The sequence below is a fragment of the Eleutherodactylus coqui genome, chromosome 6 (genome assembly GCF_035609145.1).
Source record: "Eleutherodactylus coqui strain aEleCoq1 chromosome 6, aEleCoq1.hap1, whole genome shotgun sequence".
Taxonomy (NCBI): Eukaryota; Metazoa; Chordata; class Amphibia; order Anura; family Eleutherodactylidae; genus Eleutherodactylus; species Eleutherodactylus coqui.
This window is the reverse complement of record NC_089842.1, coordinates 51,656,645-51,671,778: the sequence shown is the minus strand read 5'-3', so window position 1 is coordinate 51,671,778 and position 15,134 is coordinate 51,656,645. Positions and strand designations below refer to the sequence as shown.

At 43.3% G+C, this 15,134-nt stretch overlaps 1 protein-coding gene across 1 annotated transcript in view; it reads right to left on the bottom strand.

Moving 5' to 3' along the window:
* Positions 1 to 15,134, bottom strand: part of ACAP3 (ArfGAP with coiled-coil, ankyrin repeat and PH domains 3) — a 168,826-nt gene that overhangs the window by 52,456 nt on the left and 101,236 nt on the right. The window contains exons 6-10 of the mRNA XM_066606826.1: positions 12,697 to 12,880; positions 12,416 to 12,460; positions 7,504 to 7,599; positions 4,522 to 4,596; positions 3,984 to 3,995 (exon numbers count right to left, since the gene is read on the bottom strand). Of these exons, the coding sequence (XP_066462923.1) occupies positions 3,984 to 3,995; positions 4,522 to 4,596; positions 7,504 to 7,599; positions 12,416 to 12,460; positions 12,697 to 12,880 (412 nt within the window). The remainder of the gene's footprint in view (positions 1 to 3,983; positions 3,996 to 4,521; positions 4,597 to 7,503; positions 7,600 to 12,415; positions 12,461 to 12,696; positions 12,881 to 15,134) is intronic.

Below are 15,134 nucleotides of genomic sequence, written 5' to 3'. Positions count from 1 at the left end.
TACTCGCTCGAGTAATGTGCCTTAGCGAGTATACTCGCTCATCTCTAGTTAGTAGTCATTATATGCTGATCTGACTGGCCGGGACGGCTCATGTGGACAGAACTGGTTAATCAAAGCAGGTGTAGTGTCTTAAGATGATGTATGCGAATACACAGTGTGCATTATATAGACAGAGAAGCTGGTGTGGCCATCTTTGTTTCTCCAGGCCAGGAGGGTCGCTTTAATCGCTAACTTCAGGGGGAAAAAAATAAAAGCTCAAAAATCCTAATTATTAATATTCCTATCGATCCATCCATCTACAGAAATTAGCTGCAATTCAACAAAAAAACTTAAGTTCCCAAAACCTATTATTTCATCCTCGCGTTGCTGTAGGCTCCAGTGATCAAGTTTCTCCTCACAATGCGACACCAGATAATTGAAAAGAAAAATTATATATGGGATTTGCCTTGTGGCACGGCTTTTGGTAATGAGGTTTTCTTTTGGTTAATGACATGGACACATTGACCTCTGACCTCTTATTGACCAACGTCTGTTCCAGGAATACGAGAACTTCCCAAACTACAGACAACAGGCGGTCCTGCTTACCAACTGTCACTTCTCATTCCGGTGCTACAATGTAACAAGCACTAGTGGGTGAGATCAGCCGGAAGAAGAGGGACAACCGGGACATTTAAAAGGGATAATGTCTTTTCATGTTCACAATGCAAAATGTGAGGACTATATGTGACAAGGGACCAGGAACATGATGTAACAGTTGGCCATGTTCCCAAAAGGTACAGCATCGTGACAGACTTTGTGACCATAACTGCAGCATGAATTTAAAGTAGTTTTTATGGACTTCTCAGGCTAAACCTGTTCATATGCATTCATATGAACCTCGAAAGGATGGAAGGCTGAGTCAACCTTGAGCCGGCTACCTGAACATGTGGAGATTGAACTTGCAACCTTCAGGTCAGGAGCGAGAGCTTAGGAATGCATTTCTGCTGCCTTCACACTCTACGCCGCACGAGGCTCCCATCAACTGGTAGCTGATATAATGTGTATTGACAAGGGGGAAGGGAGGGGAGAGAGACGAACATTCAGAAGGTGTTCTGTTTAGGACAACACTAGTGGACCTATTGCTGGCAGCTCATTTACTGGAGACCCCAATAAAGAATCATTATCAATGAGTCAAACACCTGCAGCATGTGGAGGTCAACATGGATTCAATCAAGTATCAGGAAATCCTAGGAGAAAACTTCATGCTTTCTGTGAGGAAGCTGAAGCTTGGGTCGTCATTGGACTTTTCAACAGGCTAACGATCCCAAGCATAACTCTGTCCACCAAGGCTTGGTTTCAGAAGTTCTGGAAGATTCTGGAGTGGCCGTCCACTACCTGACTTGAACCCCAAATAAAACCTTTGGTAGAGTTGTAAGGAAGGCGGTTGCAGAACGCAAACCCAAGAATATTAGAGGCCATTACTCAAAAGGAACGGGTAAGAGTCCTCAGGAAAACCGCCCAAAGCTGGCAAGAGGGGCTATAAGTATTAAAGATACTCGTCATGAAGGGGTTGAATAATTCTGATCCTGCAGAACTCATTAAAAGTAGCATCTCGTGTGGAATTTGGAGAAACCACTTTTTATATTAGTTGTATTGGGCTATTTAAAATTGTTCTAGTTTCATTGTCTTTTCTTGCAAACCGCTCAACAATTGTAAATTTTGCAAAAAAATTTAAAAAACTAGTTTGCAATGGCGGCTGAATAATTTGGTTTGGATATTTGAATGGGGTGTCTTTTTTGATTGTTTCAAAAGGTCACCCCCCGTAGTTGTGAACCCCCGGGGCTTCCTTCGTCAACTCATATTGTCCAAGATAAACCAACTCTTACCAAACCCTCTGCGGCACAAATCCTCCGAATACAGTAGTCTACGTAGTGGCATGGTCATCAATGGTGGCATGTATTCTACCAACCACATCCATACACGAATTTGAAATGTTGTATATGAGCAAATATCTGCCAGGACTCCTATCAGGGTCGTTTCCCCTTTAACAGACGTTCTTCTCAGGGGTAAGCACATAGTCCGTGTCAACTTCTCTTTATAGGCTTCCATTGTGTTTGCAGTTTACACTGGACACATTTCAGGGTAAACTCTTGACGATTAGATGTGTTAATGGTAATAACGAGGTTACATAATACCACACACTGGAGTTTTCTCAGCTTTCTCTCGATTTTCCATTCAATCAGCCAAAATGTCATTATGGTCTGTGGAAGTGAAATGGACTGCAAACTCAGCCAGAATTTTATTAATATGCAATGTTTTTCCGAGACCTGTCTACACAAATAGCGAACACATGAACTTCCCAGACGCCAAGGCAGACAACGATCTGTCGGATACGACGTGTGACCTCTTGCCCCAGTCTGGGCATTAAAACACAGGGAAGCTTCCACTTTTAGAGCGATTTGTGGCATATTTACTAACCTTACAATGGAAGAGAGCTTTCACCTTCCCAACTTGACATGAAGAAGAGTAGCCTGCCCATCTGTAAGGTGGTCACACTTACCCCCTCCCTTCTCTCTGCTTTTGCTCTTTTTGGTAATAAGACATTTTATCATTGTTTTACTTATAAATTGCAGTTACAGTTCCTTTACAAAAATGCTGAAGTCAGGAGGAAGTAGCGGGAAATGGGGGCTTAGATGTTTAAGGTTATCACATGGGCTTTGTTTGTGACACAGGAAGGACAGAGTAGAACATGTGATTGAGCAGTATCTCCTCAGGCAGTGGCCCATGAGATTCTATTCCGGCCAGCGACCACTTTAGCCTCCGCTTCAGAGCTGCTGACGACTAGTTGTAATTAGTCACCTGGAATAGGAAGCATTGAAGATGAACCGATGGGAGCAAACCTCAAGAACGCGTCCTCTGCTACTGAAGTTTGGCCCTGGAGTCCATCCGCTCTAGTTATTTGCCAATGTTTAGAATGACACAGCTATGATGTGGTTGTCACTATTAAGATTTTCTTTGTACCAACCCTACATTCGCCATCGCTGCTCCAAGGACTTCCATAGAGGGCATCACATGACCTACCAGGCTGCAGAAGTAAGGCCTTCAGTGGCAAATACTCATCTGAAGCCTTCTGTGCTCGGCCTAGCCCTGCACCTGTTACACATTGGGCCTGCCACCCGTTATATTTGCTAAATTTGAAGGTCCCGTGAAGGAGCAATTTTTAGTGCAAGCGGTGATGGAAAATTGTAGAAGATCAATATCAGCCAAGACCAACCTCTCCCCACAGGTCCCGTAATAGCTGGAAAGGAACCTTTACACAGAGCAACTATCATTCAGACAGTCACCCCAGAAAGTCGCTGAAGTGTACGAACAACAGTTGTTTGAAAGCTTTTACACAGAGCGCTTATCATTCATTAGTTGTCCGCCAACATATCATTCATAGGGAGAATCTCCATGCAAATTGGTTCGCAAGTCGCCTGAATACACAACTGTGACTTTACACTTGATGACTTGATCAACCAGCGACTTTTTGTTTTCTTTTAGGTGAGCCGATACAAAAACGCGTAGCAACTAGTGAGTGAATGATTGCTGGACAGCCCATTGGTGGCGATGTTTACAGGGAACTACTATCACTTGTATTCGCGCTTTCTAACAATTACGTCGGTGGACGCCCTGTGCCGTGGAAAACAAGAATTCAAGTGCAGCTATTTGATTGAATACTTAGCGGCGCAAATCTTACTCCCTTAGTATTACATAGACGTATAAACCAAAAAGGGTTTGGATCGGTTTAGTTTACAAAATGAAAGCTGAAATCTGATTGGCTACTATTGGCAACATTTTTTAGACTTGATTTGATACCAGAAACTCAAAACGTCTCTCTGAAAGTCTCCCTCTATATACCACCAGGAAACAAATACTAATTTATGGTGTATTCAAGCATAAAATGGAAAAGTAACCTTCATGAAGGCCCCATAATTCACAGAAGACAAGGTAGTATAACTCACCTGAAGAAGGGTCTGCACGTCACGTAGTCGTAAGCAATGTAATGGGAAAAAGGGGAAAAAAACAAGAAACTACATGAGCAATCTGTCCATATCAGCACTTTATTAAAATCTTCAACAACTAGCCATCGGGACAGATGTACTGCGCGTGCGCCGGCCTCTGAGGCCATGATGCACGTGGCTTTGACCACGGCTGTGATAATGTGGAGAGGAACGCTGTTGGGGGAGTTATGAAGGGTTATAGAGAAGCTGGAAAAATAGCGCAGTCTGCGGGAGTGAAAAAAAAAAAAAGGAAACAAAAAGGAAAAGAAAAAAACCCCCCAGAGAACGGAGGTAAATGGAAAACCCTATTGAAATAAATAAAAGGGGGAAAAAAAGAAAAATGGAAATGTGCTGAATTAACAAAGCGAGTGCGACTGACGGCACCCGTATGGAGTTCTGTGCGAACGAATATTCGTTCACTGTTGCCTAAACTAGCTTAGAGGTAAATCAATAGTAAAAGGATAGGATAAGGTTATGGTTTCGAGCTCCGAGGACTCACCCTTTGCTGTATCGTAGCATGCTTGTGTTCCATCTCCCTTTTCTCTACAGCTGAGTCAATGACTAATTGGTCCAACTATGGAGAAAAAAAATGTAGTTAATACGCGGCTCAGAACGTATTATTTTTTATTATGTGGGTCGTACTCCAAAATTTAAACCAAAACGAGACGGGTAAAAGATCACCCGTCTTTTAGTACGTAGTTGGACTGAATTACTATTCACATTATTAGTTTTCTGGCACAAATTGCACTAGAATACGGCCTTACATGCTTTGCGCCATGTTTACTATTTGCTTTAAGACTCTTTTGGACAGTTTTTGCGGCTCGTCCAAAAAAGAGGTGTAGTTTCGTGAAAGGGAGGAAAAGTCTACACTGTGCCAAATTGCACCAAAAGTTTAGAGTAATCTTTGGCGTAAACTAAGCCAACTGATAGGTGGTATAAACTTAGTCTTAAAAGTCGACAGATGTACTATCCAGTCGTTATAAATCTAACGCATATTAAGATGTCTGTCTTATGGCTAATGCCCACGGATGGATTTCTGCCGCGTTTTATGCAGCGGAAATCCCGCAGCTATTAGGTTCTATTGAACCTAATAGATCAATGTACACGCTGTGGAATTCTACAGCGTGAAATAAACTGCGGCATGTTCTAAGTGCTGTGGGAATACGAGCGGCCGGCGTCCATTGTCGCCAATGGAAGCCGGCCGTCATGCTATACTTCCACTGCAGCACAGTAGAAGTATCGTGTGAATACGCGTCCCAGCCCACCGTGTCATCGGACATTGCCTGCGCATCATGAGTTGTACTGCGCTTGCGCCGGCCCTCCATGCGGGATGCGTACGGCGGATCCGGAGTGGTAAGTATGGGGGTTTTGGGGGCCCTGTGGCAGACTCCGCTGTGATATTCCGCTGGTGGAGTCCGTCACGGCCGTGGGCATGAGGCCTTAATTTGTAATGTTTAACTTTTAGACAGTATTAGTACATGTATCCTAGTATATTTACGATTTCCATATCCAGATTTGGGCTGTAGACCTCAGTAACCCGAGATAGGCGGCTTATCCATAGCAACCAGTTTGACAACCTCATTGAAAAAACTCTTGTCGTTAGGCAGGGTATTTCTAGCATCCAGATCTGGTAATACCACTTCCTCCGTACACACATCTGCCAATAAATAGGCTCCCCTATGGTTACAACCAGTACAATGTCTGACTGCCAATACATCTCTTTACGGACCTCACTACTGGGCTTTAAATTTGCACATACATCTTTTTAAGGCGGTGGCTAAGCTGACTACTGACAGCCAGGCTGCTGCTCTAACCGCCAGATGTGGAGAAACATCAGAACCTGGCAGTTTAAGCCTTTACAAACCACAATCAATGGCAACAGCATGGAGGCAGATGACAGAGAGAGAGAGAGAGAGGGTTCCTTCTGCCACCCATTGGCCCCCTGCAATGTGATTGCAAGGTACCAATAGGCTTCCATGGAAGGCTAAACACTGACAAAAGTCTACGTGTCTGCCATGCAACACAGCCTATTAGACTCCGCCTCCGGAAGCATGCAATAGGTTGCTGTCATAAACTTAGTATTATGAACTACTTAAGTAATGCAGTGTACTATCCTAGTGGCCGAAGTATCACATCTTCAAGTCCCCTTCACGGACTAATAAAATATCAAAAAAGTTCAATAAAGTTTAATTTAAAGAAAAAAAATCCAGTTTAAAAAAACTCCACATTTATCCAAAAGGGATAAAATAGAGCAACACATAATAAGAATTATCAGGATTGTAATGACCCAGACAATAAAAATATTTGGTTATTTAATTGCACAAGGTGAACGCCATAAAAATAATTTTTAAAAAAACAAAACAATCCGCTAGAATTGCTATTTTTCTTTTGCTCGAATCTCAAAAAAGGCAATAAAAAGCAATCCAAAAGACATAGGGTACGTATCTCAAACTCAATAAAGAAAAAAACTACAGCTACTCTGGCTAAAAACAACCCCCCACAGAGCTCTGCTGCTGGAAAAATAAGGAGGTTTGGGGTCCTCGAATGCAGCGATGCAGATTCAATTCTTTTTCTCAGTCCCAATGCTCACAGACCGATTATCGCTGCGGAAATCGCCCGCCGCGAATTCTGCAGCAATATCCGTCCATAGACATGCCATGTTAAATGATTCTCCCCTGCCCACGAGCGGAACTCAACTGCGATTTTCCACTCGCCGGGGAGAATCGCAGCCGGTTCTATTCTGTGCAGGAAAATGCACAGGCGGCTTCCATTGCAGTCAATGGAAGACGTCCATCCCGCGATACTTCCGCAGTGGAAATATTGTGGGATTCCGCATCACAGCCCAGCTCCGAATAGTCATGCGCTGCACTGCGCATTCGCGCGGGCTCATTGGAGGAGTCACTCTCTGCGGACTCTGAGAGGCAAGTATGGGGTCTCTGTGCAATATATCCGACTCGGCCTTGGGCATTAGGTCTTACAAATGTGTTTTTATTGTGCAAAGGTAATTAAAAACAAAAAAAAAAATCTATAAAAACTATAAAACTGTCTTATGACAGTAATTGTGCTGATCCAGATCAGAAAGTTACGCTATTTTCACCAAATGGTGAACAACTTAAATACAAACTCTAAAAAAAAAAAAAACACTGGGAAATTCCTGGGGTCCATCAGTTTTCCAGCATTTTTGACAGCAAAAATTGTGCTGCGAATTACACGCTTCTTACTCTGAAAACAACAAAGGCGCCCAATGCAAGTATGAACAGAGCCTTATCCAGCATCCCGGACATATATTGTTGGGGTGACTATTAGGTTAGGCCAGAATATCAGGCGCTTCAGCACTTCTATAGACACAGTGGTCTGTTCTCACATTTTACGTTTCTTAGGCAACAGATGTTTTCCAACAGGCTGTAAAGTGTTTAACAGTTACGGGCAAGAACCTAGAAGATGGCGCCGGGATAGGAGTTTCCCGGTGGATTACACGTACCTCTGAAGCCAGCTTCTTCATATACGGATTAAGCTCATTTAGTAAACTATATCCTTGCTGGAAGAATGTGTATTGGGCATGCATGAACGACAACATCTGTGGAAATGAAGAAAAACAAAAACCATGGGTCACAACTCAGTCATATGTTCAGCCTAGGCAAACGCTTATATATAGTGAATACCTTCCATCAGTGCCCCGTGTATCTTTACCACAACTAGTAACTACAGCTGGAACCAAGAAGAAGACGACAACGCAATTGTTTTAACATGAGCCTTATGGCAGGTAAAACGGCCTTCTAGGAAAGAACATTGGTGGCCTATCCTTCAGATTGGGGTCTGACCCCGAGACCTCACCTCTAAGGACACTCCAGGAAGCATCACTGGCGTTGGATTCTTCTGATAAGTGGCAATCCTTGTCACATTAATGAGTTGTCTAAAGAGCAATGTTTTTTTTTCTCCAGAAAAAAACCTTGAACCCCTTATTGCTTAGTCATCAAACAAAACTTAAAATGTCAGTGACACTTTTTTTTCCTCTTAAATGCATGCATTTGGGGCTGACCATCATTTTTGCAATAAGGTTTAATTAAATTATTTATCTTCTGCAGCTTCTACATATCACTGTATAAAGAAACTGCAGTCTAAAAGGTACATTTACAAGGGACAACTGTAGAGCACAGAAGTGCCCAAAAGCTGTTCAGACTATGGCGTCTCTGTTTTCACATAGGAACAATAGCGGTTCAGTGAATGGAGGCAGAGATCTCTACTGGCTGCCCACCTCCATTCACAGTGAAGAGGCAGTCGTTCAATGACTAAATGATTCCTGTTTACACTGACGATTAGCCGCTCACTAGTCGTTTTTTTCAGTGAGCTGAAACAAAGTAATTAGTGACTACTGAGCAATTTCTTGCTCACTGCTCGCCCAGTCGGTGCCTGCGTACACATGGTACAACTATCATTCGGGTGATAAACGCACCATTTAACAGGTACCTTAAGTCTTAGTGGGAGATCTGTCAGTAAGGCTGGACTGACTGCTTAGTTATCAGCCCTTCTCTCTCCTCTTCTGTACTTTCTCACCAACTAATTTATGACCCCAACAAGGGAACTTTGCTGTCATAAATGAGCGGAAACAAACATGCAGGAGAGGAGAGAGCAGAGGGAAATCGTTGGAAAGTGCAAAACTGAATGATAATCGCTCCAACCATTGGATGACGAATACGCCTATCGTTAGTTGTTCATTTTATGCAGGCATAAAAACGTGACGCTAATCGTCCTATATAGACATATATGGTTCATCTACAAAGGACTGCTTGTTTACTGTCTATGGAGGAGGGCAGCCAGAAGAGATCTCTGCTCTACTGCCATAAAGTGCGCAATTAATGCTCCTGTGTGAAAGCAAAGGAGCAATAATCTTTGGGACGACTGTCTGATGCTTAAGCGCTAATTAATCATCCTGTATCAAAGGACCCTAAGCCATCAGTCCAGCCTCACTGACAGATCTCCTAGTGATACTTAAACTGCAGTTTCGATATACAGGGATATGTAGAAACTGTAGAAGACAAAACAGTGGCAAAAATAGCAGTCAGACCAAAATACTTGCATTGAAGTCGGGAAAAAAAAAAAAGTTACCCTCTCCTCCCAAGTTTCCATAGCCTTTTAAATTACACAAATCATGGCTGTATGCAGCCACCACTAGGGGGAGCTCACTGCATACAAATGTAAACACAGATTTCTACAGCTCTGAGTACTATGTATGCAGAGGTGTCCCCTTGAAAGTACTAAGGCTATGTCAAGCATCACAGCCATAAATAAGAATTCTGAGCTAGTGGGTTCAATTCAGCAATCGGGTGCAGAAGAATAGTTGTGACTTATGTTAATGAGGAGACATCCCTCCATCTGTGAACCTGTCATTTAGCAGAGCCGAAATAAGTCACATGACCCGGATCCCTGCAGCCATGGCTCCACTCATCCACGGCGGGATATATTTCTTCCGGCTTTCCTAATTGGCACTTTGGGGGCCACTTACTGGCACAACTGTGCTGTAACTAGTGCAGCTTTACTAGGACATTACACAGATGTCCTAATCAGTCTTGATGACAGGTTTCCTTTAACAAGTCCCAGTAACGTGATTAACAGGTCCACTTTCCCTGCCAATATACTTAGTAGTCACATATGGTCCAATTACTGGTTTATAGCCAAACTGGATATTGATCCAGGTTATTGTTCTGTCCGATGGCAGAATCACATGCAGTTCTGTGGAAATTCTTCATTACTTCCTTTATGCACCATGAAAGTATTAATTGTTTTACAGATGAACATTAGATGATTAGGAGTCATCTCCACTTATAACCAGATGATATCAAGCGTAATCATCGGAATTATGGTGGAATTTTACTATTTACCATTTTACTTGGTGGAAAAACGGAAGGCGGCTGGCAAGACCGCACAAGGATAAATACATACAACAGGTATAAAAAGAGAAAGGGCCTATGGGAATCAAAGAGCATCCCCTGCGGAAAACCTGGAGGATACAAGAAATCGCCCAATAGAAAGACTATTCCTAGATGTAGAACTAAAGATGAAATTTATACAAAGGACAGGTGAGTTAGGGGTTAAAGTAAAAGTGAGAAAATGGTTGTATGGAATTAGAAAAAAGGGTCTGTTTTCTTTCCATGTTCATGCGCGTTGCTCGCTCACGACAGATCAAATGATTAGGACTGAACTTCAACAGTCAATGCATTAATAAGCGTTTTTGGAAAAAAAAAATCAAGTATATGATTAAAAATTAAGCATCAAAAAAATGCTTCTGTCCTGAAGAGCATTGAAAAAGCCCCAATTTCATCCTTCGCAGAATGCAGATCGCCTAAACAAGGCACGTATTGTGCTGGGGAAGCAGTTGGAGTATTTCATATCCCCATTGCTGCAAGCCACGTTAGCTTATCATTTTGGGGTTTTGGGCAATAGAAATACAATATTTTATCAAAGTATTTCCCTTCATTCATCCTGCAAATGTCTGGCGAATTTTCTCACAGAAGATGCATCAACCTGTATACAATGGTGCACAAAGTGTCATCATCGGACAGTAGAGGGATGGAAGAATGTTTTAAGGAGTGACGAATCGCACTACTCCATCTTCAAGCCAGATGGAGGTACCTGGGTGTGAAGGAGCCTGGGGGACACCTTTTACCGGATTGTGTTGTGCCAACAGTTACGTATGGTGGAGGTTCCGTTCTGGTCTGAGGATGGTTTACGTGGCATGGTCTCGGTCCGTTGGTTGTAGTGACAAGAACCATAAACACGGATTTATACCTTGACACTCTAGATAATAACGTGCTGCCCACAATGTGGCAGTGCTCTGGGAACGGTCAGCAATACTTCCAACAAGACAACAAGCCTTGTCACAAATTCAACGCCGTTTTACGTTGGCTTGAGGATATGGAAGTTCCACAATTGGTCCGGCTGCACAGAGTCCCGACCTGAACTTACTGAACATCTTTGGGAAGAACCAGAACGTCGGGTCAGGAAATATGAACACTGCCCAACTTCTTAGCGAGAACTTGCTAGACATTTGCAGGATGGATGGTGGGAAATATATTATGTAGTGTATGTTAGGAAATTATTCATAGTGCAGTTCAGTATAAGACTGAAGAGACTCTAATAGTAGATACTCACTTTGAACATGTAGGTCACCTATAGGCAAAATAAATGTGTACTAATTAGAGATGAGCGAGTATACTCGCTAAAGGCAATTGCTCGAGCGAGCATTGCCTTTAGCGAGTACCTGCCCGCTCGAGATGAAAGGTTCGGGTGCCGGCGAGGGGTAGCGGTGAGTAGCGGCAGTCAGCAAGAGGGAGCGGGGGGAGAGAGAGAGAGATCTCCCCTCCGTTCCGCCCCGCTCTCCCCTGCAGCTCCCTGCCCGCCGCCGGCACCCAAATCTTTTTTCTCGAGCAGGCAGGTACTCGCTAAAGGCAATGCTCGCTCGAGCAATTGCCTTTAGCGAGTATACTCGCTCATCTCTAGTACTAATGAATGAGATGCACACTTTAAACGACGGCATTTAATTTAAGCCTATAAAGAATCCAATTACCGGAAGTTAAGAGCTCATAATATATGTGTAGGAGTTCTATAGTGCGCCTGGCATCAAGCTAAAAAGGACATCTTCGAGCAGTATGGTAAGCTATCAGTCAGTTGCCCTCAGCCAATCAACATGGTTGAGAGTAATATCAGTAAAGTTGATTGGCTAAGAGCAGCTGAGAAGGGAGAGTTCACCCTCTAATGAACTCTAATGCTCCTCCTAAATGTACTTCTCAGCTAAAAGTTTGCCGCAGCATACAGACCCCATATCTGTTTGGGAAGCTGTATCATGGGAGCTTGTGCATTTACTAGTTTAACCCTTTCCAATCCACTGTCTGACATCTAAAGACATTCTGATTTAAGGCTGTACAGCTTCGATGTCAGAAGACATCCGGCAGGGTATTCTTACTGTTGATTACTGGCCGCTCTCTCCAGCATGACATATACCGCAGTACTGGCTAAAGCCAACAGATGGTGCCATTGTATAATGGCAGAAAGAGAAAGCCCCCTAGGAAATCCTGAATCCAAAAATGGATTGCAAAGGGTTAACCCTTTGCAGCATCTTCTAGATACTCCGATTTAAAGCGCCTCATGACAGCGGGGTTTCAAATAAAAGCCCATTTTCTGCACGAGACGCCTGTTTGAAAAAAGGATTGAGTGAAGTTACAAGTTTTTTCACATGACAACCCTTCAGGTCACACGTTCTGATTTTAACCGATAGGAATACTGTGTGGATCCAAACCACCCGTCACACCAATGTCAACATACTAGCAGCCTGAAAGGTTAATAGAAGGGGGTTATAACCCCGTAAAAATTACCTCTAACTCTTAAAGAATACTTACAGCGTCCAGAATTTCAAACTTCTTTTTGGCTTGTAAAACATTTATCTAAAATAAATGGAAAAAAAAGTTAAAAGAAAGCAATTATATGTTCCTCACAAGGATATTACCTAATATTTACCATATACGGACAAATCACGGGTTTTGAAGCTACCTTTCTGCCACGGAAACCTCGCGGTATTACAGTACGGTCTGCTGCGGTCATTCCGCGAGATTTCTTCCCCGTGTGACCGCAGCCTAAAAAAATGTTAGAAGAGCAATACCAATGACAACAGGAATCTCACTTGTAGTACATAGTCCAGGGCCAGGTGCCGGAAGCATTTCCGTGTGATGGTCAGGGTACCCGTAGCTTCTTCCACCTCATGTGGTTTATGGCGGGGGGCCTGAGCATTTTTCACTAGTGCAATATCCAAGTCTTCTCTCACTTTGTCAAAGTGCTTCTTCGATTCCTTGAACTTCCTCACATCTCTAAAACCAAAACACATAAATAAGAATAACTAATCAATACACCAACATTAGAAACTGACTAAGTGTGCCTACAGGCATCAGAAGCCAGCTAACCAGTCCTGAGGATTTGGGGGGTTTCGGGCCACAGTCGTCTTCTGTAGAGCTGGCATCAAGACATATTTTTGTATAAACTGAAGCTATTGTAGAAAGCAGTCAGAGCTCTATTTATCTGATATAGGAACGGCAAATTACCCGTATGGACATATATTTTAAAAAAAAAATTGTATTCTAGCTTCTTGCAGTCACCACTAGGGGGAGCTTACCGCATACTGCTTACCATATATATTTAAAGGTAAAGTGTCACCATGAAAAATGGCTGAACTACCAGAAATCTGGATAGCTGAAGAGACAGATTCCAGCAATGTAATTCTTATCTGTGAACTCACTTTTACTCCCCTGCAGTAAGCCCACAAACGACCTGCGGTCTGTAAATGAATGAAGCATCTATAAGTCCGCTGTATTATTTCTCAGGGTTTAGGAGTCCAGGGGATGCGTTATAATATAGAGCACAGATTATCTTTCACGGCGACATTCTTTTTACGGCTGCCTAATATAAGTGTTGCAATGGACGTCTGCTGCTTGGAGGAGCGGGTCTTCTGCTATCTAATGACAGCTGGGTTGCTGCTCTAAAGGCCAGGATCGGAGAGACCTTTGATCCTAGCTGTATAACCCCTTAGATGCTGCAGTCAATCACAACCATTGCATTGAAATGGTCTCAGAAAGAGGGCCTCTCTTTTTCCCCAATCAACATCGCCCTCTGAAGCAATTGTCGGGTTTTGATGGGCTGTCATGGCAGCTAGTGGAAAAACAATGGCCTCAAGGTTGTATGTACTGGAGCTAATTAGGCCCTGCCAGAGACCGGGTCTAATAGACTGGCTGTCAGTGTAAAACGGGCAGGCTTAATACACTGCACTACATAAGTAGTACAGTGTATTATGTAAGTGACCAAACGATCAGTAACTGTCCCTTGTGAGACCAATCAATATTGGAAAAGAAAAAAAAAGGTGGAATAATAGCCATCATATTTGTAATGACCAAAGCTACACAATTATAGTAATATTTAACCCGAATTATGAATGGCAGAAAAGGAAGTTTAAATTTAAAAAAAAGGGGCCAAAATTGCTGTGTTTTTTTCCATCATGCCTCCCTAAAAATGGAATAAAAAAAGTGATCAAAAAGAGTCACATATAGCCCAAAATTCTACCAATGAAAACTACAAGCTGCCCCACAAAAAGCAAAAAATAAAAAAGCCCTCCGAGGATGGTGCCGTCGGAAAAATAAAAGTTCTTGAAGTGCGACAATGAAAATAAAAGTTGCTCGTTCACTAGAACCCAAAGTAGGTCAGTCAGTAGGGGGTAAGGCTCTAAACTCAGAAACAAAATCCGATACATGTGAACGCCCCCTAGTGGTGGCTGCAGACAGACACAATTTTATCATTATACCAGGTCTCTGTAGGGGATTTACAAAGCAAAGAACCCATGTTAGGCTATCTACAAATGGGTGAGCGCGATAATCGGGCCAGGAAACTTGGTCCAGTATCGCACTCGTGAACCTGAACGTGTGATTTACTCACAGACGCCAAAAACCCCTCCAATCACTCCAGTGAAGTAGCGAGCCGCCGAATCGGCAAATATTTCAATGGGAGACCTCGCATTGCACGCTGTGTCCCATTGAAAACAATGGGTGATACGTTCCGGGGAGAAGGAAAAAAAAAAAAAGGATATGCAGCGATTTTTTTCAGGCACCAAACATCACTAATGTATATGACTCCATTCAAAAGAATGGGGTTTATATTTGTGCGTCTCGCAACGCACAAATCCCGCACAAGTTTCTCATCCGTGTGGAACTGGCCATGGGGTGGTTTCACATCTGCGCTGGATGGTTAGAGGTTCCATCGCAGATCCAGGTCTAGATACTGGAAGAAAAGAGTTGCATGCAGCACCTTCTCTTCCGTCGAAAAGCCGGGCAGTTGAGCGGAAATTAGACGGACCCCATTATGGCGCCGATTGGTTCCATCCTAAAATGGAGCTGTTCGGCAGCAGGGATTCCCCTTTCTGGCCCACCCTAAGAATTTGGTAGCGGCATCGCTATGATGAAATGATCGCAGAGACCCGACCAGGATCGCAGAGACCCGCAAGTCGCGGATGGGATGAGAAGCTGCCGCGATGTATGTGCGCCGACGGCTCTAAGGCAAAAGCTGCTGCTTCATTGATCG